This window comes from Sander vitreus, chromosome 21 (genome assembly GCF_031162955.1).
Source record: "Sander vitreus isolate 19-12246 chromosome 21, sanVit1, whole genome shotgun sequence".
In the NCBI taxonomy this organism is placed as follows: domain Eukaryota; kingdom Metazoa; phylum Chordata; class Actinopteri; order Perciformes; family Percidae; genus Sander; species Sander vitreus.
The window spans coordinates 15103087-15128659 of NC_135875.1; the positions used below are offsets into that span (position 1 = coordinate 15103087).

Consider the following 25573-nt stretch of genomic DNA (forward strand, 5'->3'; position numbering starts at 1 on the left):
ACAACTTCTGAACGAATCCCTGTTCGCTCCTTTCCCCCTACTCTCTCTCTCTCTATCCCGTTCTTTTCCTCTTTTATTCCTTTACTTTAATAGTCTGTAATAGTTACCAAGTATCATTAAGGCCAACCTCTGTGGCTTCTAACAGCGCTGTAGGCAAGCCAAGTGTTTGTTGTCAGCTTTTTATTGGCTTCCAGGGAGGAGGGTTGTTGTTGTTCAGTCTAATCTTGGCACGCCAATAACAGGTTTCAATAAAAGCAGCTGCTTTCTTATGGTAGTTAAGCCGCTCTCCTCACTTCCTCCGCCCTTTTGCAATTGTGGTGGGTGGACTAAAGTGAGAGCTACCTGTAGAGAAGACTGGAAGTGTCTCCTTTTGTCCTAACACATCTACAGTACTTCTGTTCCCCTTTAACTCTCTCTTGCAAAAATCACTTTTCTCTCGGAAGTATTTTTTTATTATTTAATTTTTTATCTTTCTCTGTTCTCATCTCTGTCACTTCCTAAAGCAGGTTGCTGTGGTTTTAACTGGTATGCTGTGTTAGTCTAATGCTAGCTGGTTTAGCTTGACCACACTGCCCCCTTTAGGGAACAACCTGCTGTTACAAATCAACAAAGCTAGAGAGGCAAAGAGGCAGATTAGGGACATATTAGTTCACTGAATATCGTTGGATCACCTCCAGTATGCTGATTTGTTCACCTCTGTTTTTCTACAATGGGATAAGCAACTGAAAGGAGCCAAATCATTTTTAATGAATGATTTTAGGGCCCATGTGTCCGCCAGTCTTTTCTGCATTCAGAAGTCTTCATCACTTCAGACCAGAGATGGGGACTCGAGTTTGAGACTCGGATTCGAGTCGCGCTTAAGTCGCACATACAGTGACTTCAGACTAGGGCTGGGCAATGTATCGATATTATGTTGATATATGAGACAAGATATCGTCTTAGATTTGCCTGCTTTGAAAGGGTGCGTTACAGTAAAGTGATGTCATTTTCGGAACTTACCAGACTTACTAGCTGTTCTATTATTTGCCATATTATTAATGATTATTTATCTAAAATCTCATTGTGAAAATATTTTGTTAAAGCACCAATTGTCAACCCTACAATATCGTCGCAATATCGACATTGATATATTTGGTCAAAAATATTGTGATATTTGATTTTCTCCATATCGCTAGCCCTACTTCTGACTTGACTTCAGAGACTTCTGAGACTTCTGAGACTCATCCTCAAAAGACTTCAGACTTGACTCTGACTCGAGATGCGGGACTCGTAAACAAACTTTATTTTTAGGAAACATCTGATGAACTGAATGTTATTCCCCTCCCTGCGTAACCATTAACCTGCCTACCTAACACGTAATACGTAACGTAACAGCTGCGCGCGGCCACACCTGAGAGAGGACAACAAACATGTCGACCGCACCGGCAGCTGCTGTGCCTTCATCAGAAGCTTTGGCTTCAAAAACTTCATACAACGGGTGCCTTGATGGCTCACCTGGTGGAGCACGCGTCCATGTGCAGAGGCTTAGTCCTCGACGCAGCGGCCGCGGGTTTGGTTCCGACCTACGGCCCTTTGCTGCGTGTCGTTCCCCCTCTCTCTCCCCTTTCAAGTCTAGGCTGTCCTGTCAAAAATAAAGGCCTAAAATGCCACAAAAAAACAAACAAAACAAGCGCTAAATGCAAAATATGTGGTTTCAAGATAAAGGATTCTGGCTCAACCACATCTCATTTTATCAGGCACCCGAAACCGCACCCTGATAGGTTAGCAAACATGTTTAGCTCAGCATTGACCATCTAACGTTAGCTTGCTTCTTGCTTTAGTTACGACCTACGGGAGGTTAACTCCAACTGACGTTCGCTAGATGTTATGAAAAGTTGAATGAGCGTTTTTATATATAGCTATGCAGTGTTCTAAGCAGCCTGGATGGAACGCAGCAGGTGATACAACACTCATTATAAGAGAGACTTGATACTTAACTTGGACTCTAGTTCAGAGACTTGAGACTTGACTTGGACTCTAGCTCAGAGACTTGAGACTTGACTTGGACTCTCTCAGAGACTTGTGAGCATCTCTGCATCGGACATTGGCAAAAGGAATTGTTAATATCAAGATTATTAATCTGATTATCACATGGTAATATAACATGGATAAATATGCAGTAGGAAAAAATGAGACTAAGAGTAAAAATCATGAAGAAAAGTGTTAAAGGTCCCATTTCATGCTCATTTTAAAGTCCATACTTTGCAACTAGTACTGCACCGTTTCTGAAATACGAGCTGTGTGCATTTCTCTGTGGAGTTAGCATTTTGATTCTTTCACAGTATTTATATGGGACCTTTTTAAAGCAAGAAAAAAGCAGCCAGGAGACTAAATAAAATGAGAAAAAAGGGGGCATTCACTCAATCCGAAGTGGTGTTTGATTGAACACAAGAAGTACATTGGGAAACACTTGAAGATACAGCTTAAACAATGTTATGGATAGTAAACAGTCATATAAATATAATACAGCAGTAACTACAAATTTGGGTGGTTACAACATCTTCCAGTAACTCTCAGGAAGAAAAAGACAGATGAGTTGTAGCTATAATAGTCCTCTGGTTATGTAACTTGTTCCTAATAGTTATGGACAAATGTAAACTGTGTTTGTGTGATTTGACATCCCAACAACAAGTAAATCAGTAATGTATGTGAAATAACAATACAGTCTGAAAAATCTCACTTCTCTATAGCATGAGGTTTCTCAAAATAAATCTTTATCTTTCATATAAAACGACGGACGTGACACAGATTGAAAGTTCGAGTTTAAGTGAAACTCTCCTGTATTGCTTTCTTCTGTAAGATCTCTCATTTTTCTTGGCAGTGAAGTGTGATTTGCCACCACATTCCACAGTTAAAAGGTATAGGAGAAAGAGTCCCTATGTGGCCAAAAGAGTTCCTGTCTCTCATGTAAAATTAAAAGTCACTCAGACAAACATTATTGAACGTCTAGTGGAGCATGAACGTTCCATGATGCCTGGCTGACCCTGACACAGGTTCATGTTTCCTCTCTTGGTTTCTCAAGGGTTTTGAGTCTCTTTTTTTTCCTCCTCCATCAATCATCCCTTGTTTTCTAACAGTCTAATCATTATTTCAACATGCAGAGGTGGCATACAAGTACCGAGTTCAGTATTTTCAGGCATGCTAGTGGCATGGGTCTAAATGGATGGCAATGTCAATCTGTCGGTTCCATCACTTTGGTCCAGACGATCGATCTATCTATCTATCTATCTATCTATCTATCTATCTATCTATCTGTCTATCTATCTATCTATCTATCTAATGGGTTTCTGACAAACATATGTACTTTGTCAGTTTTACACTCTCATACATTCCCATTCATTATGAGGTCAGTAGGCAGCCGTGTGGAACACTAAAACCTTTGTCTATCCACATCTACGCATTTGCTCTACTCTGTGCTGTTTTTGAAGCCTTAGTTTGAACCCTCTGCTATCAGCCCCCTGGGAGGTGAGTGACAGCTTTTATATGCCATAACACATGTAAATGATATGAATTACCATGACTCATCCAGAAATGACACATCACTTTCCAAAAATTAGCTTCAGAGTCCTCCCTCTGAGTCAAAAGCAACTTTTATTTTCCTTCAATCCAAACAGCCTTCTGACATAAACACAAGTTCCTTTCCATTATCTTTGGACCGTTCAGCTAATTAAGTAAAAGTCACATTCGACAGGTCCAAATGAATTCACCAAAGTCATCCCAAATGTTATTTTCATGGACCGTTTCACTGGCATTTACTGGTCAATAACATATTCGACCAGTCCTGTCGTCACAGCCCTGAGCAGTCTGATCCCTGAGTGTCAATATGTTCTGGTCACATGAAGTGTAGCAGGCGTAAAAGGTCTCTTGTTCTGCCAATTAACATAACATTGAACTAACATTCATTAGTGTGTCCTTGCCAAGAAAAACCTCACATCGACCCGGTTCAAAATAGCAGCTTGTTGCCATTGTTGGAGCCATCTTTGCTAACAGCTGCGCCATGTTAATCCAGCACCCCATCACTTACAACACAGGCTGTGGGCTGTAGTTTGGCCTTTAGTTGTTATCATTTGTTTCTTTCACAAGCTGTTTAGCAGACAGGATGATGGGATAAGTCTGTGTGACCATCTGAGGCTTCTGAAATGGAAACATTCAGGCTTAAAACCTCTCTTTGTCTGTGTCATGTAACTAAATCACTGTATATGCTGTATGTAAAATGTCCATGTTTGTTCATATCAACCTGGGGTGCAAAATACCATTGGGGGGGGCTTTAAGTATCTGTAGGTCATGAGGCAGTTAAGGAATAATATTGGCGCAAATGCAAGAACGCAAAATGAGTCATCTGTTATGATCAAAATCCTAATTTCTATTAAAATAACTCAAGAAAACATAATTAATCCTGCCTTCAGTGACTTTTTTCCTGGTCTAAATGACGCAAAATATGTGTTTGAAAGACAAACAATGAGGTTCTGCCTATACTGGCAGGGGGCTTGGGTTTAAACAGAGCTAAGGGGGTTTCCTAAGTCAAAGACGGTTGGGAACCAATGGTTTATATGACAGTATAATCATGGTCATATGGCTGTGACCTCCCAAAGGCATCCTGAGGTTATCCATGATTCACTGAGATAATGAGCCTCATCACTTAGGCTGTCACCCGCTCTCCTCCGAGGCCCGGGCTAATATTTGCAGCCAGCAATGCATTGAGGGGTTACATGAGCGGTAATCCCATGCAACGCTGACTGGTGTGATACATTACTGCAAGCAAATGAATGATTAGATATTGAAGTGCACTGTACCGCATATGATCTGAAGCGAAAGAAGAGAATGAAATGGCTTTAGTGTCATAAGTGCCACTTCTCACTTATATTTAAGTACACCTTTTTCCTAAAGTGAATCTTGCCTTTCTTTTAAAGACTGTTTTGCTTAAGGGATCAACGAAAAGCTACAAAAACAAGAGGGATTTCATTCTGCATTTAACACTTAAAACACTTATGAAATGACAATCATTCATTTTTGGTACCTGAGTAATGACTGTCATGAAAAAACTAAACAAAAAGTACTGTCCATAACAATCGCATTGGACAAATCTAGAAAGTGGATGCACCCTGTCATATTTGAATTTTTACATAAGTAAACTGTACCCACTTGGCACAACATAAGTACAATTGTAGTGGAAAAACTAACTAAATGCCAGGTATGCTGACTGAGATTATTCAAGTTATATCAATGTGCACAAATTAATAAAACAGATACTCTATCTACTATCTTTCAACCTTGGCGTGTAGACCACAAAGCTTTCAATAGCATTGGCAGGACAGCCAGCTCTCTTTGGTCGAGATCAATTCTTCATCTGTATGTATTGCAGATGGCTCTTTGGTGCTGCCTTCATCGTATTACCTTTTTCATCTTCCCTTTCCCCCTATTTCCTGAGTTCTCTCACAGTGTTGTTTAGAGGCAGTCGGGGCACAGTGCCACCTGTCCAGGTAGGTGAGCTCTGCAGGGACACAGTCTGCGGTAAGAGGGGTCGGAACCGGCACAACTGAACAGCAGAGGCTCCTGCTGAAGACCACAGTGTCGACCCCAAGGGCTGTAGGAAGGAAACAGGTGGTTGACTTCCTGCTCCATGTTGGAGCAGCCTATCCCGAGTCTACAAAATGAAAAATGAAAGTGTATTTATTTTCAGCTGCATACGGCACAAATGGCATGTGTCTTTCCCCACACCTGAACAGTGTTCACCTGCTGATTTCTCACCTGGCGAATGCAGCAGGACTGTTTAGGTTGGGAAACAGAGCAGGCTCACACACTAGGGAGGACCGTCGACACACACTGACACATGAATGACCCAGCGGACCCAGGTGCACCCTTAGAGTGCTTTCTGGTGGCCATGTAGGGACAGATTTACTGCAAAAATTCTGGAGGGATTTAAGAGAAAGAAAGCTGACGACCAAACTGAAAGGTTTCTCTTTTATCTGAAGAATACAGCCTTTAAAAAAACATCTTGTAGACTATCATATGTCACAAAACCTCTCATTCCACCACGACCACGAAATTCCCTTATTTTAGATATTAAGGTCAGGCCACGTCAGGAGTCTAACAGAACACCAAAAAAATACTGAAACAGGTCTATCCTACGTGGCTACATCTCTGTACCTGGTGAGCGATATAACTGCGAACCCTCTCCAGCATTCCCTCGCATGTGAACTCTCGAGGAGTGAAAGGCTTCAACTGCAAAAAAAATACACAAGCTTTTATTCAGCGCTACTGTACCTGAAATGTATAGGGCCATACAGTCTATATGCATGTACATTTATATACAGTATAACTGCTTGTTTTCTGGTCACCACCTCTGTGCGAAGAATGGCTCTGACAGCCTCCCGTACATCAGTCTTGTTGGTCACATCTACAGTCCACACGTGGGGTTTGCCGATGAATTTCTCAACATAAGGGTGCTGGGAGGAGATCTGTGGTCCAAAGTTATTTCTTGTCTTTAGATCTAAAAATCGGTGTATAATATTTATATTCAATTACATCTCTTAGTTTGAGGAGTTACCTACCTGTCTTGTGGTGGGCTTGCCTTTGTAGAAGTCATTGTTGTCTGATGAGTGTGGTGGGTCAAATCGTGGCTGAAGGAAGACACAGCCCAGTGCTATTGCCTCAATGGGAGCTGGACCCTCATAGGGGAACCCAAGACCTACAAACACCTGAGAGGGAAGCAACAGAGGTGACATGATCATGTCAAAATCTCAGTGATAATCAAAAGATGCACTTAAAAGATCCAGATTCGCGGATCTAACCTTGGCTCTCCGGAGAAGTCGTAGGAAGTGTTCCTGAGTCAGCAGGCCGTGGTTTCTGATGAAGCTGGGCAGATTAGAGGCGAGTCCTGGAGGCTGGTAGACTGTAGCGTGGGTCTCCAGCTCTTCACTGATCACCTCCACATACTCAGATTTGCCCTGGTATATACACATAATACAGAAACATACAGGCCAGAGAGTATCTTAAGATCAGCATGTACAGAAACACTAAAGATGTCTTTGTAAAATCTTCACTATCATGTAAAGTTGTGTATTAGCTGACTTCTTGACATGTTTCTTGCTAACTCACAGCCTTTTCACATACATATGCTTTAATCTTTTGGTCATTATACCTGCCACATGTAGTCCTGTTTGCCGTAAACAACTGCTATCCTATCTTTCCTGTAGGTGTCTGGCTCCAGCTCTTCCTCCCTCGCCTCGTCCCTCGCTGTCTCCTCGCTCACAAAGCCCAGGAAGGAGTTATCAGGAGTATGAGCTGGACATGACAGATCACAGAGCAGGCATTACTGACAACACGGGCCAGGAATATTAAAGGTGAGTAACAGTTGAGATTCAAAATCTGTGAGAGAGGAAAAACACATTGTGGAGTAAAAATCAGCTGTTAAAGGAAATGAGAACTGGACATATATGAGAGGTTAACATCTGGCTGTTTGGATAGGCAGCTGCCACCCTGCTGCCCTCCGACACACTGAAGAAGGTGTGAAAGATGAGTATTTACTTTACTAGGAATGTGCCAGCAAAGGTGTGCGTGTGTGTCATTCTCTCCGGTCTCAAGGTAATTGTTTATGAGACTTTTTGCCAAATCTCCCCTGATTCAGCCATACAACAGCACATCATGTCCCTGTCTCTTACACCTGTTTAGGCTCACCTATCAGATTAGGAGAGATATGCCAACAGCACACTGATATGATCAAGATCATGCAACATGCAGGGGTTTTGACAGCAAGCTGTGAAGGAATGAAGTTTTGTTTCTTGGTTTCAGGGTTCTCTCTGCCTGTTTACAGTTCTGCTTCGTCTGCTTGTCTGTTGAGCATCCTTCTATGGACAATCTTCCTCTCCCCCATTTCAAAACAGAAGCATAAACACACGCCCGTTATTTTCTCAAGCTTCCTTCTTTTCTTGCTACTTCCTGTGTCTTTGTTTCTCTCTTTCTGCCCCTTCCCCACCATCTGCTAACATCCATCCCTGTCTCCCCCTCAGCAGGACAAATAAACAGTGTTCCAGCCTGAGGCATGGAGAGTGGCTCTCAGCCCAGTGCGGCCAGCTTGTCTCCATCTCCCGGCAGGGTGGGAAAGATGACAGGGAGAGGTGTTGGAATGAAAGCTCTGTCTGGGCACCAAGTTTATTTAACCTCAGCTATTAATCCTCCCACTGTGTGAAGACGCTCAGAGGGGTGTATGTGAAGGATCAGTGCTGCAGCAGCAAGATATAAATATGTCTGTAAATGTGTGTTGAGTTGGGTAGTGCATTTCTGAATCAATGTACTGTACTGAGTTGCCATAATACGGTGTCACAGATGTGGTTTCACTCATGTCACATGTTTGCATAATTACAGACGTCCCCCCCTCCACACACACACACACACAAATACACCGACTTACGGAACATGGTCATGTACTGCAGAGGTTGCAGACCCCAGCTGCCCCACAGTGTTTTATATCCATGACTATGCGCATAACTCCCCGAGTTAAAGGCTGGTTCAGTGCCAAAAGAGTCCAGGATTCTGAAGCGACACCTAGAATGATTTAAAAGAAATCACAAAATCTACCAATACATTAAAGGTCTTGATCCCAAAGGCCATTAAACACACTTATAGCTCATTACTATTTTTTTTAAACTGTTTCAATGTACAATAAAGATGCAGTCTTATTCAGAGAAGCGAGAAGTAGGCCTACTGATATACTAGAAACATAATTATGTATTTGGTGGTTATGTGGTCGTACTGGTAATGCAGGAAAGCCAGTCCCATGGCGCCTTGAAGATGAGCAAGACCATGGTAGTCAGTGTAGATGAGGTCATAGGTCAGAGGCCTCTGGATTGGACAACTGCCTCGGCCTGGCGCAGCACCTACCAGGCTGGACCAATCACAATAAACACACATCACACCACTAATCGCTCAGCATCATTCAGCAATGATCTTTTGCCTCTCTCATCAGTACGTTATCATAGACCAGACAACTATGAATACAAATTGTCAATCCGGTTAACTACTAAAGTACGTCTGTTCATATATGTAATCAGTACATTCCAAATACACATAATATTTTGTGTCAGGTAAAAAAGAATATGACAGTGGTGCCAACCTGTGGAGTTGTTGCTGTGAGGTGCTGAAGGTTAGGTTGTGGCCCAGGATTGTCAGACAGGCGCTGAGGTCGGCCCACTGGACCAGCTCCCCTAGAGGACCCCCTCTCTCCACCAGGGCCTCAAAACGCTGGCCAACACTCCCAGCCAGGGCCCCGGGATAAAGCAGCACCTAGAGCATGGGTGTTGGGGTAATTCCAGACATTAACTTGAAAATCTGAAAACGAAACAGAATTATGCTTGGCAGAGTTGTCTTGCTGGTTATACCCTCATCTGGGTCGAGGCTGTCTTGTTGCTGCTCTGCCTCATCCTCAGAGCAGCCTGTATCCACCGTTTAGACAGCCTTTCCACTCTGGACCTGATGAAGTTTACGGCAGCACCACTGTTGTTGCTGATGACCCCATGCAGTGGGCTCAGAGTTGTACGTATCTCAGCCTGTGTACAATCATATTGTGAAACAGTAAGGTAGTGCAAAGCATGTACATCTGATAGAAATGATAGTGTTTTAGTAGAGTAGATCATGAGCTTAATCATTCTACTTTCATAGTACCGTGTTACTCAATGGAATGAAAATTATGTGTTTGTACCTTCTCTGTGTAGGAGTGAGGTTTCTGGTGCCATGGCAGCGCAGAGTGGTTTCTTCCAAGACGAGGGGGACAAAAGTCCTCTATTTGGCTAAGGTATGTCAATATGGAGCAGGTGGTACCATCCACCCCATAAAAGGCATAACAGGGGTCTGACTGCCAACGGGTCCGCAGGAACTGCCAGAGAGACAGGTGTTAATCAGGCAAAGTAACAAGGCACAATATTGGTGATGTACAGTATAAATAAAAATGATATATACATTTGCTGATATATACATGCTATATTGTGATACCTATTATTTTAAAATGGTATATTCAGCTCATATACTGGAAATTAAATATCAAACATAAACTTTTTAGTCGAGGACCTACAGTACTTCAATACAACTATAGCAGTGCACACACAGATTAAGTTCATGCTACCACATATATTTCCACTTTCTCACCTCCACTTTCTCCGCACACACCGGATACGCGCGATCCATTGGCACCTCACACTTCTCATCGGGCCCTATGGGTAAGATATTAACTGTCACACCATTTTTCTTTATGTGGCCATTTTGAATGCATCATTATTCCACAATCCAGTAACAAAAAGCACATTGTGGAGTTGACTCAACGTGGGTAATGAAGAACAGTGGATAATAACTTTGATATACAGCCTCTTGACTGAAATGTTCACAATGAATAGCAGCAATCGGCACGATGTAGGTGTGCTGCCATGCGTGTAAGAGGCATTAGAGTACAGGCAGTGTGTTCTCAGAGGCCCTTTCCCGTAAGCCCCCCACCATCTCTAGCCAATGTCAATCAACTGAAATGAACACACACACTCACACGCACCTGACCCACCTGCCTCCTACTGAACAGACCCTTTTTTACAATGCTAGCCCTTGCCAAAAAACACAGTCTTTAACTATGTAAAACAAAGTAGTAAAAGAGAGAGAAAAAAAGATAAGAAAACCTGTAGGCATAGCCGAGGTGTGAAAGCCTAAAAACAGTGATATGCTATAGGAGCACAGCAAAGAAAGAAAAAAAAGTGCTCCCTCTGCAAAAACAAGAGTATGAGTAGACAAGTTGGTGAAAGGACTCCTGGGTAATTCAGTCTTATTTTATGGGTGTGAGGTAATGTGAGGAGGAGGAGGGTAAGGGGAAAATAGGCTAGTGCTGTTGGGGAAGTGTTTTTTTGTGTGCATACGGGTGGCATGTGTGTACATGTGTGCATGTCGACAAGTGTGTACCCTCACATATGCACGGTATGGTGTCTGTGTGGCCCCAGTTATATGGATTCCCTTTTTCTGGAAGGGAGGTGAGCATGTAGCCACTCATCCCCACTGCCCACACACACACACACACACACACACACACACACACACAAAACCCCTTGCGTGCCAACCGGGGTGCGTAACCCGACTCTCACCTGACACGTCTCGGGAGGGTCGTAGTGTAGATGTAAGCTTTTTTTCCTCCCCACGGCCAGTTGATCAGCACTGGCTCTGTGGGACTTGTTAAACTTCTATTCAAGGACTTCATCCCCCATAACCACCTGCACCCACTGCCCTTTAACCCCCCCTATTCACACCCTCCATTATCACAGCTTGTTAATTTCACTGTGTGGTTAACCTCTATTGAGGCTATGAACCGTGCATTTGGCTCGGAGTATCACACTACCACTGCAGTAAACCACAGAAGAGCTTGCAATTATTGAAGCTGGCAACATGCAAGAAGGGGGGGGAGTGTATTTATTTGGTGTAGCCAGAATGTTATGGTATATTATAACTGGAACAAACCCCAAAATGTCTGTTTTAGCTTGGACAATGAACTGCTTTTAGCAAAGTGCATCGTAAAATTAAAGCTAGGTTAGGCTAGATTTGTATGTAATAGCCCAATACACACACACATCTCACTGTGGGGACCAAGTCAGACTAATCTAAACCCCATAGATCCTCCCTATCTGCTCAAATCAAATTCAGTTTTGGGGTATGAACTTGTCCACCCACAGGACATGACAAATCCAAACTAAAAAGTAAGATACAAAACTGTCTCCTAAACTCTTTATCCAGAGTAAAGTGGGCGCACAGACAGCAGATCACTTGCCTGTCTTATCCTTTCAGCTTCCTACATACCATAAAGCAGTAATTCTCTATGAAAAGTTTTCTGATTCAATCATTTCAATCATAATGATATAAAAAAAATTATGCTTTTTTTTGCAAAAGGCTTCATAGTTCAACAAATAATATTTTTCTTTTTGTATTTATAACAGTTCAAATATTAAGTTCTAATCTAACAAATCTATAACCTGTGTGTAGTCTGAGGTCATCATTTGGGGATGGTGTGTGAGACTGATGGGGATGGTGATGGTGCTGATGACGGCTGAGCTGGTCAAGCCTCTGAGACACTCTCTTCAGCTCCCTCTCCACCAAACGGGCTAAGCCTTGCTGGTCCTTTCTAAAGCTGGAAAACAAACCCACATGTAACCACACTGAATGAACAACAACAATAAGCTTTATTCTGTTTACTACTGATGTTGTTGATTACCTCTGCAGCAACAGACTGATATCATCTCTGGTCAGCTGGGTGACATCTCTCTCTCTGCTCAGTCTCTGCACCTGAGTACTCAAAGCCTCCAAGCGAAGAGCCAGCCTGCGAAAGCCGAGCCCACGCTGACCTGTGACATAAAGTATATACAACATGGCAGGTCATTTATGTACAGTATCATATGCTACCCTTTATCGTAATGTTTAAGTAGTAATACCATGCATTATGTCATGGCAAATCTTGTTCTGTGTATCATGAAACAGCAGGGTTATGTAATGCTATTTCCTTAACCTGATCTGCTGCAAACGAAGCAGCAATTATGGCTATGTGTATATTCATGTTCCATGTAGGGGGGTAATGGCATCTAGTCTTTTTTTACAGAAAGGGATTTTCCTGAAAGACTCTTTTATGACAGATAGAGATGTCAAAATGTTAGTGTAACTGGAGCACGCACATGCACACACACACACACATAGATACACACACACACACACACACACACACACACACACACACACACACGCAGGCCTATACACTCATATACTGTATGCATAGTTTTGTGATTGTTTCCACAGACACCTTCATGGCAGAAGGTAGCTCTAAGATCAAATTGCTAACCTCAAGCTAATCACAAACAGCACATTTACATTGATTTTATTCAGGTGTTGTGCATTGCACCCAACTTTTTGTCCTTAAAACAATGCAACATCTCTTTGCAACCTCTTGTCACACACTTGATGCAGAAATGAGTCGTAAGCAGTTCAGTTTTTCCAGTTTTTAGAGGCCTAAAAAGGTAAACATGTACAATATTTTCCAAGGAGAGACAAAATGACAATTTTAAATAAATAAAACATCAGTTTGTGTAACAGAAATATTTTTCGTTCATATTTCTTTAATCAAATTTTATCCCTTAAGATTTATCTTGGAGCCCCTTAGGGGGGTTCTGACCCCCAGGTTGGGAACCATTGCCAAGCCTAAAGGCCCCCACTCCTTCAACGACCGACACCTAGCCAACAACCTGAACGAGTTCTACTGTCGATTTGAAAGTCCTGAAACCATCCACCACGACACCTCCCCACAGCTCCAGCTACAGTGTATCACCTCCACCTCCCCCACCTCAGCAGGGTCCTGGGCCCCCCCACCAATGCCCTCCTTAAAGGTCCCTTAAGGAAGCTGATTGGCTGCAATCTGCCACCACTCCAGGACCTATACACCACCAGGAAAAATTGTGGCCGATCCCTCCCACCCCGGCCACAAACTCTTTGAGTCCCTGCCCTCTGGCAGGAGGCTGAGGTCCATCAGGACCAAAATCTCACGCCACATGAATAGTTTTTTCCCATCCACCACTAGCCTTATTAACAAGGCCCGGAAACCACCCTGACTGTACTGTACTCTCTCTGCTGTAATGCTTTTTTTATTTCTATCTTTATTTTTAATTTAATACATACTGTGTACATATACTTATACTTATATTGTTTATACCTATACTTATATTGTTTAATGTTCCATTTATAGAATGTGTGACGTGCACCAACAACACCAAAACAAATTCCTTGTATGTGTTAAAAAACGTACTTGGCAATAAAACCCTTTCTGATTCTGATTCGTAACTTTCTTAAGTGTATTAAAAAAAAAGGAATTCCAACATTCAGACCCACTGTCAAAAAAATACATTTTGCTGTAAGGCCATACATTGTGGGTTACAGTGTCAATATATGATACATTTTTCACAAACAATGTTAAATGAAAACTCTACAGTACCTCTTGTGTTTGCTCTAATAGGGTGTCTGGTGTAAAGTGTTTGACCTGAAGTAGTGGTGTTCACAGTTAAGCACTCTGTTAGCCACATAGCCTCCAGACATTCTACTGTAGTTACCAGACATACTGTACCATAACTGTAAAAACAGTAAATGTGCCTTGTAAAAGCCTGCTGGAGGGGCTTAAATAAGATATTTGAGATGTCAGATCAAGGCTGTCTTCATTGAAACATCTCTATGCAAGGAGGACTGTTAAATGTGTGTGTGCTGGCAGTGAATGAGAAATACTGAGTGTTATATTGGGGTGCTGGTGATGTTAGGGTTGATTTGAGGTCAGAGTAAGGATCTCCTTGGATAAAGAGCTTTAACCTGTAAAATCCACCAGACTGGTGATGTCACTCCATCTCTGTTTGCTCAGCTGACTTTCAGCACATCACTCCTTACAGGCCCAGGGGCCCTTTGGGCACAGACGCAATGAAAGATAAATGGGAGAGAAGAGGTGGGATCCTATAACAACTTAATGCCAGTTGTGTGAGATAACTATATGAACAAATCATTTAAAAACTCGTAAAGGTGTGTATGTGTAGCTAATAAAATGATGTGTGTGGGTACGTGTGTGCAACCATTACTTGTCATATAACGTAGCAGAAAATATATTATAAGTTGTTTCTGCACATTGTCAGATCACGTGGAGAATATGCAGTACAAAGCTCCTTATTATGTGTGTTCATAACACAATGGTTTAATGAAATAATAATGACAATAATCCACTCATATAAACTTCCTCAGTGTCAGAGCCAACATCATTGCATACCATTTTGTTCAAGCCTTTTCTTAAAAAGAATAGTTATGTTGGCGAAACTTTATTTTCGGATATCCTTTTATAACATCAAAACAAGGGAGGTTTTTAGATTGAATATAACATCTAATGACTTGGTCAGACGGGTGATGTTTCGCAGCGACTGATCCAAACTGAACATTTGGTCAATTTGAGCTGGATTAACTGTGCACGCTGACCAGCAGTTTCCCCCATGTGGTATACGGTATTTTCCAACACAATCAATGCTGGGTGGCTCTTTTATACACAACTTGTGGTGGGTCCCTCAAAGCACGGAGCAATTGTGGGTCTGTGGCTGAGATGCACCAGTGGTTTATATTGTCTGTTAAAAGCAATTTTCTTTGAATTTGAGAAGAAAAGGAACAGGATGTTTAGATAAAAAGTCTTCTTATTTGATCACATTCTGAAATGGATTGATCAGCCTTTCACAAGAAAAATGTGAGTTTGTTCTGTTTTAAGTTAAACCTGTGTATTTGATTATTAACCCTCATAAGATGGCAACTTTCCATATAATTCAGTAGGGAAACAAGTAGCTTTTGAATACAAAAAAACCTCCAAAAAAACAAATTCAACATGAATCAACTGTAACAGATTATACTTTTTCATTTAATGAATCTAATTGAACAAGAAAACATTACCAGAAACTATTCAAATGATGCAAACACTCTTAAATTACTAAATCAAGATTCCTGACAAATACAACATTGACCATTAATTAGAGACCTCCTGAACCACTTAAAACACAGAGTGAAGCTTGCTGAGTCTATTTCCAAAAAGCACAAAACATACTCTGGCGGAGATTGTTGACGTTTGTCTCTTCCTTGTAAACCAGGAAGAAAGCTTTTGTCCAAACAACCTTTTCTCCTACCCCCTTAAATGTCGTGCTTTAGGGAAACAGTTTAGTCAGACAATAGAGTTGAACAGGGCCGCAAACCCACAACTGTTGGACACATGGGAGGACCCACCGCGACCTGTGTACAAAGCTTCATCTAACACTGGGAAGACAGTCAGGTCTTATCCCCTGGTGATTCCCCATTCAATGCTTAGTGTGAAGACATTGCATCTGAGTGAGCTTATGTGATGTGTTTTAATGTGTTTATTTACATTATTCATAATCAGTAGTGCATGAATGTCGAAAAAAAAGGTAAAAAAGGTAAGGCTTCTGTTTTTTCTAACGAAAGTCCACTTCTAAGCTAAACTGTGTGTGTGTGTGTGTGTGTGTGTGTGTGTGTGTGTGTGTGTGTGTGTGTGTGTGTGTGTGTGTGTGTGTGTGTGTGTGTGTGCGCGTGTGTTACCTTGTTCCTCAGGTGATCTCCCAGCAGGTTCATCCCTGGTCATCTCAAGTGGCACCCAGAGGCTCTGCAGCAGCAGGGTGAACACAGAGAGGCACAGACAGAGCACCAGGCAACCACTAGAGGGCGCAATACACAGAGAAACCTCTTGAAATGCTACAGCAGTACCCAACCTCTTTTGTTTTGGATATATTGTAACCAAAGCCCGTCTACCCTTATTAGAAATTCTTTGTTGTAACTGTCAATGTTTAGGTTGTTTGGGTAAGTTTGCATTCGATTTCTAACTTGGAGTTGCAGAAGCTTCAACTGTCAAGCATTTATCAATTGCTTTTAGCTAAAAATGTCAAGCATGTATGTATCCATTACTTTAAGCTAACAATTTAAAAACTGTATTCATTACTTTAATCTATCAATTTCATAGACTATATGATCAATTTCAGCCCTTTTCAATTACTTTTAGCTAACTGTTTCAACCATTTATCCATAGCTACCTGTTTTAACTGTTTATGTTAGGCTACTTTTAGCTAACTAGCTCAACTGTTAATTTATTAGTTTTAACTATCTTCAGTACTTCAACCATTTATCCATTTCTATTACCTTAACTAAACAGTTTATCGCATTACATTTATCTAACTAATATTTATCTAATAGCTATTTGAACTATTTATTCATTACTTTTGGCTATCAACATCAATTATTTATCCATTATTTTTAGCTAACTATAGCTAAATTTAACCTTTCCTTTCCTGCTAGCTTGCTAACTAGTTTGCACTCTCAATTTCAGGTGTTACAGCTGACTCAATAGGCCTATGTGGGTATACATTTTTTACTCGAATTATAATTTCTATTTTCTCAAACGGTTGAGCTACAATCTTTGTACATGCCCAGTATAATGCATCATACATATTTTTAATTAGCACAGACACAGCAGTATATGCAATAGAGTAAACAATTTCAGATATGTCACATTTATATTTTCTTAGTATGTCCAAATACATATAGGACATGACATAAAAGGCCACCTTTTAATAATATGTGTCATAACCAACTAGTTAAATCTCCTTTTAACTTTATACATTTGATTTTTAAGAGCGGATTTGATGCAATAAAAACGTACAGCCTGACTTTGCCTTGAGTATGTGGAGAACTAAATAGTTCCATGACTTCACGTGAGGACCCTGGTGTGTCAAAACAAATATTGAAATTGTGATGTGCCATTATAGCATGTGTCTGCTTTCTGCTCACATGGGCTCCCAGCCTTGGGTTTAACTGGGGCAGAGAGAGCAGTCACTTCACTCTTTTCTTTTATCAGGCCAGTAAACCCAACAGCCCTTACCCAAAGAAACATGCTGTAGTACATGCACAAACAGTTCAGGCTCTCCTAGTGCCCGTAAAGCTCCAGATTCAGATCCAAACTAATTATTTCCATTTCATATTATCAATCTGCATTTCATCAAAGCTGTCAGAGCACTCATCACGACTTCATGTGTCTTTGGTTGAGGGCATATACAGTATGGAAAAGTATCAGAACTGTAAATCTGCACAGGAGAAATCATGTTAAAACAGAATACTGGTTAGTTGGCCTGATATCTGTAGGTGATGTCACATACTAGGGTTCCAGCTCCACATAAAAGAAAGATGTGATCATGAATATAATCAATTATGCTGTGCTTTGTCAACGAGCCTAACAGTCACTGGGAGGTGCCACTCAGACCTATCAACTGTCAAGATGAGAATGAAAATAATTTTTTTTGCTTTCAGCAAGTTAAGCAAAATGTCAGTGTACACTGGAGTGACAGGCATGGATGAGGCGCACTGCATCAGTTACTTTCTTCTGTACATTTGTACTGCTTCCTGGCCACTAATTAGCCACTGATCTAACAATGCTGAGCCTTACCTGCGTGGTCGCAGTGCAACATGCATGGCCCTCTGTTTACAGGATGTTGGATCTCACTGTCAAAATAAGGACATTGCAAAGTAAGTTGCTCAGTAAAACATGTATTTTTTAGAAAAACATATTTTAAATATTGTTACATTTTCCACTCCCATATTTGGGTTTAAGCACTAAAGGTCCCTTGTAGTTTCTTTATATAGCAAATGAATGGTCACACTTTCCACATGAATTGCATCAATAAAGTCTGAAGGCATAAATAGATTTCAAGTAATGCTGTTACCACCATGACTGGCCATAAAGGCTTTTCAGCATGTGGTCTTTCTGTAAGTGTCTTAAACATGTTCATTAAAATGACAGAAATACTAAAACTAAATAAAACCAAACTGCTGTTGTGTGTCAATGTGAGACAGATACAGAGATGTCAGCAGCTCAGCGTACAAGACAAACCAGCACATGGACAACCACACACACACACACACACTAACACACACACATCCTCACCTCCTTGGGTCTCCGTACCAACCCACTGGCAACCATCAAGCCTGTTTTCAAAACACACAAACTAAAAAAGAAAAGAAAATAAAGTTGAGGCTGGGAAATATCTTGCCTCCTTTTTTTTTGTCTCTTTCGCTTTTTTTCCCTCCTTCTCTGGCTGTGCCTTTTCTCTGTCTCAGGGCCTATGGGTAGGCATCCTGTGGTTGTCAAGGTAACCTGACTCCCCTTTAAAGAAACAATACCCAGAGTGCTGCTTAGGCTTTTCATAGATACAATGGAGCCCACGCTATTGGGTGACACAGTTTCTTTCAGTTTTGCTGGCTAGACTTAAGCCTTGATAGTGAATTGATACTCAAGCAGGGAGCTCATTTAAATAGCTCCAATGGTGCAAACCTTTGCCACTGAATGGCACAATACAGACAAAAGACAGTACAAATTTAATGACAGTGACAACTGTAAGCTATACCCAAGAAAATACCCAGTGGAAACTTTGTAGATAACAATTAAGGTTAAGTTAAGTTGTAATTCTGACTTACTGTGTTGTAACACAGTTGTCAAATAATTTAATCAGACAGAAATTATTGAATTTATTTCTTTATTTCTTTATTTTCAGGCTTTCATTTGGTTGTAAGTGCTAGAATGTAAATGTGTGAGAGAAACCATACCAAGTTATGAAAGGGTCTGACCTTTTTGAAAGACGTGTTTCACTGAGCATCAGCGTTTTTTATTTTTCATCACAATACTGGTTTATTGAGTAATGCACAACTAGGAAACCATTGGTGACAAGCAGCCACCCAGGTTGACCATAGATCACATCATAGTCTCCCAGGTACCTGAAGAGGGCGCCATACCTGTACTTTAATGTGAATAAGGAAAGGAAAAGCAGCTTAACCACAAATGTTTTCTCAAAGCACTGAAAAAAATACAACTCTAAGTACTCATGTGGGTTTTAATTGGGAAGCTTTCAAACATTTTTAAGATATATTTTATGTTTTCATTGACATAACATGCTCTAATGTGTGCCAAGTATAGTTGTAATATAGTATAGTTCAAAACTGCATACATTCCTGTCAAGACTGCTTTTAGGAGACGTACATTATTCTGTAAGGCATGATTCAAAGCAAATGAACCCCACAAAAACTGAAATACGTTCGCAGGAAAAGATGACAGAAACAAAAATGGTATTGTGATCTATTTAGAGTTTGCTTCTGAAAAGGGTGATCATGAGAACGAACATGCAATAGTAATTAGATCACAGTGCCATACAGCATGCCAGAAGTTTCCAGACTACTTAACTAATTAACAACATCCCATTTGGATAGAGAGAGAGACACATATGTCGCTGAATCAGCTGCCATACAGCGATGCTACAAACGGGGAGTGCCCCAATTTCTTACAAAATAGGCCATGAACACAATAAGCAGTCGACTTAAGGGCCCAGATGCCATACCTAACTCCTGTCAACAAGTAAGCAGTCACATCATTGAACCCTGATTGGCTGACAGCACCAGCCATGTCAGTTGAGGTAAACCTGCTGAGGCTACAGGAAGTCCTCTAGTTGCAATAAGACTCTACAGCTTATACCATTTATGGAGAGGGACCTCTGACTTTGAGAGCTCCAACTTAAGATTATTCAATTATTGATTATCTTTCTATGCTGTATTAATAAACTAATCAATTACTCAATTATATGCCACACCCATCCCATTTTTGCTTATTTATATAAATCTTTGCTAATTTGTCTGACAAACAGTAAACAACAAAACACAAAGGTGCTCAATCAATTCACAATGATAATAACAAAGAAAAAACAAACAAATCCTCACATTTGAAAAGCTGTCACTGGCAAATGATTTCATTTTTACAGACTTAAATTATTAATAGATTAGCAAAATTAGCTTCCATACAGTTTTTGTGGATAAACCTTTATTTAGCCAACTGGCAGCTGCACACCAGAACAGTTGCAGACTTAGTGCCTTATCCAAGGACAATTGCTGAGAGACAATACAATTGCACATTCACTTTCCCTGCACAAATTGATATCTCTAGGCTACAGAGGTATATTTAATTGTACAGTATTTAATTGTACCTAATTATGTTGTGTTTAGAGTAAAACCCTGTTGTTAATGGTGCATGCTTAAAAGGGAACTGGTGTAACCCATGTGAATTACAGGGTTGCTCAGATCTCACAGGCTAGGTCTGCAGTTCCTTGTTGTCTTATGTGTATGTACAGTGTGTGTGCTCTGTGCATGTGTGCATGTGCACAGGTGTGTGCATGTGTGTGTACATGTGAGATAGGAGGGTGGGGTGGGGTTACTGGAGTGATGTCACGCAGTGTGTGGGAGCAGAAGGAATTGATGAGCATAAACCTCCATAAGCTATAGGACCTTAAGGCTTACTGGCTTTACACCCATCTGTCTCTCTCTCGCTCTCTCTCTCTCTCTCTCTCTCTCTCTCTCTCTCTCTCTCTCCGTCACTCTCTCTCTCTCTCTCTCTCTCTCGCACACACACACACACACACACACACACACACACTCACACACTCACTCACACACACACACACACTCACAATCGCTGACAATCCTTCATACTCATGTTTTTTCTTTAATTTCCTTCAAAATCACCCCCCACTCACAAATACAATACACATGCATGCACACACCAATTTCCCATAACCAACATACACCCGCTGTCTGGAGGTCCTGAATATGTTTTATGTTTTACAATGTGCAGGCAAATGGAATGTGAAAAAAAATCATAATGATAGTGAGTTCCTGCCGATTATCATGCTCATGTGATGTGACATGGTTTCTCTCTTCTTTCTCTCTGCTCTCACACTTTAGTGCCAAATTGATCCGCACAAGCTGTAGTTAGACGTTGTGTACGCCACTTTGGCTATGAGGAACTCCTGCATCTTCAGGAGAGACAAAACACAATCAATATCATGAAGAAGTATAATGCTCTGCAATTTAATGGGTGCTGACATGCGGATGGATTTCTCTTATTTTGGGTGGGAAACTCCAGCTTTCAGCCAAACGCTGTTAAATCTTTGGCTAAGGCTGATATTTGATTACCTACACTCTCTATCACACATCAGCATATCAAGCACAGTCGTTCTAACCTATTGCAGTACTAATAAGGTTATAGTAAATGAGGACATGAAAAACATCAGCCGTGTTTAAGAGGAAGAAGACGAGACCAGACAACATTTTACCCTGAGTTCTTCTGGGAGCCAATGATGGTTCCACAATTTAATTATCAGTAATAACTGTCATGTGTTGGGCGGTTGTGTTTGGACGGTTCCTTTAAATACAGGACAAAGGCAGGGTTTGTTGCCCTTGCTAGGGTACTTCCTGTCCTCTTCCAGTGTCATCACTTTTTTTAACAGAGCATGTCTGCAAGTTAATAAGAAAAAGCAGATACTGTGATCTGTTATGCAACCTCTACATGGTCACAGCAGCGTTGGCTTCTGACCACACCATTGGAATAGCCTATAATATTTGTGTTTGGTGCACAATAGGACATTATCATACTTTTAATGGTTTTAATTTGTTGTGGTTTTCTCTATAATGCTCCAATAATAATTTATGGAACTGTGTGGAAATGTGTCTGATATACGTAGTAGCACATAATGACTACAGTATGTGTATTAGCCCATAATATGGTTTCTTCATTCACAACTTCTTGTGAATTGAACAGAGCGTACAAAGAAGTGGCTGTAAACAGTGTAGGCTATATTTAATCAATCCACCTGAGGCCCTCTCTGGAGCTCCAGCACGCTCACAGAAGGGGACCTAACCAAGGATGTAGGCACTGCGCATGTCCAAGGCAACTTAATATGAATACTTCACGTCTCAAGACATCTCACATCCAGGTAAGGATAACGTCAGTTTACTTGTCAGTTATTTATCATTTGCTTACCAGTCTTTGGTCTTATTCCTTATTCCTGTCGCCGGCTTGGTGTTTTAAATGCATCCCTTTTCCACAATCTCCTCACATCAACAAACTCCAAGACAGCCTGCGGACCAAATTAATTTGTGGTTGGTAACATTCATGCTAGCTGGTGCAGCAACGTTAGCCAACATATTTTACTAGGTTGTTTTGGTGTCGACTTTTGCATGGCTTCGTGTCAGTATTCCGTGTTATGTTGTCCGGTTGCTAGTTTTGTGTGTCTGGTTAAGGTTTCGTTAGCTGCTTACATGCACTGACAGGAGCTGCTTGCGGCTAGCTAACGGTAACGCTAGCAATGCTAACTTGGCAAGTCTGAATGGAAAAGGGTGTATCAGATTTACTCGGGCGGTAATGTTAAATACCCTGTGACCCGTGTGCACAGGCTACTATCACCTATGCTGGCTAACTAACGTTTCTTGGTTATTAGACTGAAAATACAGTTTGTGCAACGTTGCGTGCATTTGCAGCTGCTATTTCAGTGTGTGGTGACAGAACTGTAGCCGCAGTTACGCTCATGTTACCTACAGCTCAGAGTTAAGGTGGCAGACACTGACATTAGCCATTTATGTGCCAATGTATTTGTATCTAAGTTACATTTGCTTAGCCTCTGAGGTAGAATTGAAATCTTTGATTGCTCACAGCAACGTTACTTAAACATGCCGACCCAGAGGTACAATTACAGTAAATGTCTAGCTCCGATAAGCTTTCTTTTAAGGCTTAAAATGTCAGTCAGTGTTCTTCATGAAGTACTTTTGAGTATTCAAATTTAATTTGCAACAGATACGTCATCTTTTGGATAGGTGACTTATAGCATTAGAAAACGATTGTGATATTTTCTGATTTTGTAAAGGATTTGAGCAAAATGCATGAACACACTGGTGGGAGCTGTTAGTGCTTATTCAGTGCAAATATACTGTGTTCGTAGTTGCCAACCCATTTTCATTCCTCATCTATTACAGACAGTAGTATGTAGACCTGTGCACATGCATTATGCGAGTGAAGTTGACTAACCTCTTTTCAGGATAAGGACAGGCACTGTATGAGCAATTTTCATAACATTAGAAAAGCCATATTGGCAGGATACTACTCCAATACCCTTTGGACCCATGTTATTTATGCCAAGCCTACCTGTACAGTATGCAAAATGAATGTGTCATCATGGGGTAAGCAGCCCCAGTTTAAATTATTGGCACTAATGTTTAATAAGGCCTGACCAGTTGAACCTGATGGCAGCAAAGCTAGTAGGGTTTGGCATCTTACTCAACATCATTTTAAGTTACAATAGCCTTAATGCTACCATGCCTCCCTATGCATGTATACATGACAAGTTGAGTTTTGAAGACTATGGGTATCAAGGCTTTGGTTTAGGAGACCTCTGTTCATCTAAATAAGTGTTTTTAAAATGGATGATGCGCAGAGAGGGTATATTGCCTGATTCTGACAATATTTCATTGAAATGTTAAAGAAGACTTTAACCAATTAAATGTATTTTGTTGGATTAAAGTCTAGCTTTGACAAATGACATCCTGTATCAAAGGTAAAATGGCAAGGTTGAGGTTATCATACCCTCAATGTGGGACAGTTAATCTCTTAACATACTTAACCATAAGTACTTCCAGTTTTACATGCAGTAATGTATTGGTATGCACCTCCATGTGACTTGTTGGAAGAAGAAAATTATTTGATTAATTTATGACCATAATTTTCAGTATATTGCAAGTGAACGTTGGACATCGTCATGTGACTTGTTGAAAAACAGTGTGACATGATTTGATGGTTGTAAAACAACCATTCTCAGTTTTTAAATATATTGCCAGTGAACTTTTACAGCATGCGCTAGGTTTTTCCCCTTATCACCGGAGATCCCTGTTTAATTACTTTAATATCAAACTTTGCCTGGCCAATTAAATCTGTCTACAATATTGTGCAAAACAGGACATCCAAAGTTGTTTTGTGGCTGTTTATATGGTATCACTAAGATACTGCATTCCATTCGAGCTACGGGTTTACTTGATTTGTTTTCGCTTCAGATGAAATGCATGATGTACATGCTCTTTTCCATTTGTAGATCTTAACCAGAGCATAAATCTGTTGGTGAAATATGATAATGTTGTTTTACAGTACAGACTTACTGTGGCCAATACATTCCTTGTAACTTGTTGCAAATCACCAGATATGCATAAACATGCCTACATGTATCCCAAGTCTGTATTCGCCTCAACTAATTGATATTAGTCAAGGAGGTACCCAGTTATATAGGAACAGGAGGAATTCTCCAAGGACTGGCCTGGGTTTTGTAGAAGATGTCCATGATTATCTTCCTTTATTTGATACTGCTCAGTATAAAAATACATAACTGGATAATGAAAGGATTTATATGCTTCGTTGCTGCTACAGTTATTTATTTGTCTAGCTTTTTTTATGATGATGCTCATTAATCTCTTTTTTTGTCTCTCTTTTGTGTCTTCCAGTAACTATCATGGGCAGTGAAGAAAAATAGGCTAGTTATCTGCTGTGTGGAGGACAGAAGGTTTGCAATACCCCGGAGCGTCCCTCCTTTCTTCCCACTCAGGCAGTCCAGCAAGTTTCCAGCAGCATGGCTGAAGAAGACTATGGCAGCTTTGTGGACTGGAACCAGATGGGGGATCTGGCCAAGAGCAATGGGCCCACCAAGGTAGACTGTAAAGACCTGAAAGAGTTCAAACAGATGGCTCGGCAGGGTTACTGGGCCAAAAACCACAAACTACGGGCCCAAGTCTACCAGCAGCTCATCAAAAACATTCCCTGTCGTACAGTGACCCCAGATGCAGAAGTATATCGCGACATTATGGGAAATGCAGCCTCTAAGAAGCCCTCTTCCCACATTCCACTTCCAGAGTTTGTGGATGGAAGTCCTCTGCCACAGTACTGCCTGAAGGCAGAAGCAGTAGCCTCAGCCCATCAGATTATCAACTGCGTAGCTGGACAGTTTCCAGATATATCCCACTGCCCGTCACTACCAGCTATTACTTCATTGCTCCTGCACTTCAGCATAGACGAGGCTCAGTGTTTTGAGCATGTCAGCCGCATACTGGCCTG

At 41.1% G+C, this 25573-nt stretch overlaps 2 protein-coding genes across 3 annotated transcripts in view; one reads left to right on the forward strand and one right to left on the reverse strand.

The window, feature by feature from the left end:
- Window positions 1-3622: 3622 nt before the first annotated feature.
- LOC144536244 (alpha-1,6-mannosylglycoprotein 6-beta-N-acetylglucosaminyltransferase B-like) lies at window positions 3623-18104 on the reverse strand. Its single transcript, XM_078279276.1, has 17 exons — window positions 18053-18104; window positions 16159-16274; window positions 12269-12398; window positions 12030-12184; window positions 10180-10244; window positions 9737-9910; window positions 9417-9584; window positions 9152-9321; window positions 8792-8923; window positions 8450-8583; window positions 7181-7323; window positions 6831-6986; window positions 6591-6737; window positions 6381-6497; window positions 6187-6261; window positions 5788-5948; window positions 3623-5683 (listed from the first exon to the last, which is right to left on the reverse strand). The coding sequence occupies exons 1-17, from the start codon at window positions 18076-18078 to the stop codon at window positions 5485-5487; spliced, it is 2268 nt and encodes a 755-aa protein (XP_078135402.1). The 5' UTR covers window positions 18079-18104; the 3' UTR covers window positions 3623-5484.
- Window positions 18105-22308: 4204 nt separating this feature from the next.
- tbc1d24 (TBC1 domain family, member 24) overlaps window positions 22309-25573 on the forward strand; it is a 10512-nt gene continuing 7247 nt past the window's right edge. The window contains exons 1-2 of one of the 2 annotated variants that reach the window (XM_078279546.1): window positions 22309-22418; window positions 24967-25573. The exon at window positions 24967-25573 is cut by the window's right edge and continues 504 nt beyond it. In XM_078279546.1, coding sequence (XP_078135672.1) covers window positions 25092-25573 — 482 coding nt within the window. In that variant the 5' untranslated portion in view covers window positions 22309-22418; window positions 24967-25091. Of the gene's footprint in view, window positions 22419-22447; window positions 22585-24966 lie in introns of those variants that run through there. The other variant, XM_078279547.1, reaches the window with a different exon arrangement.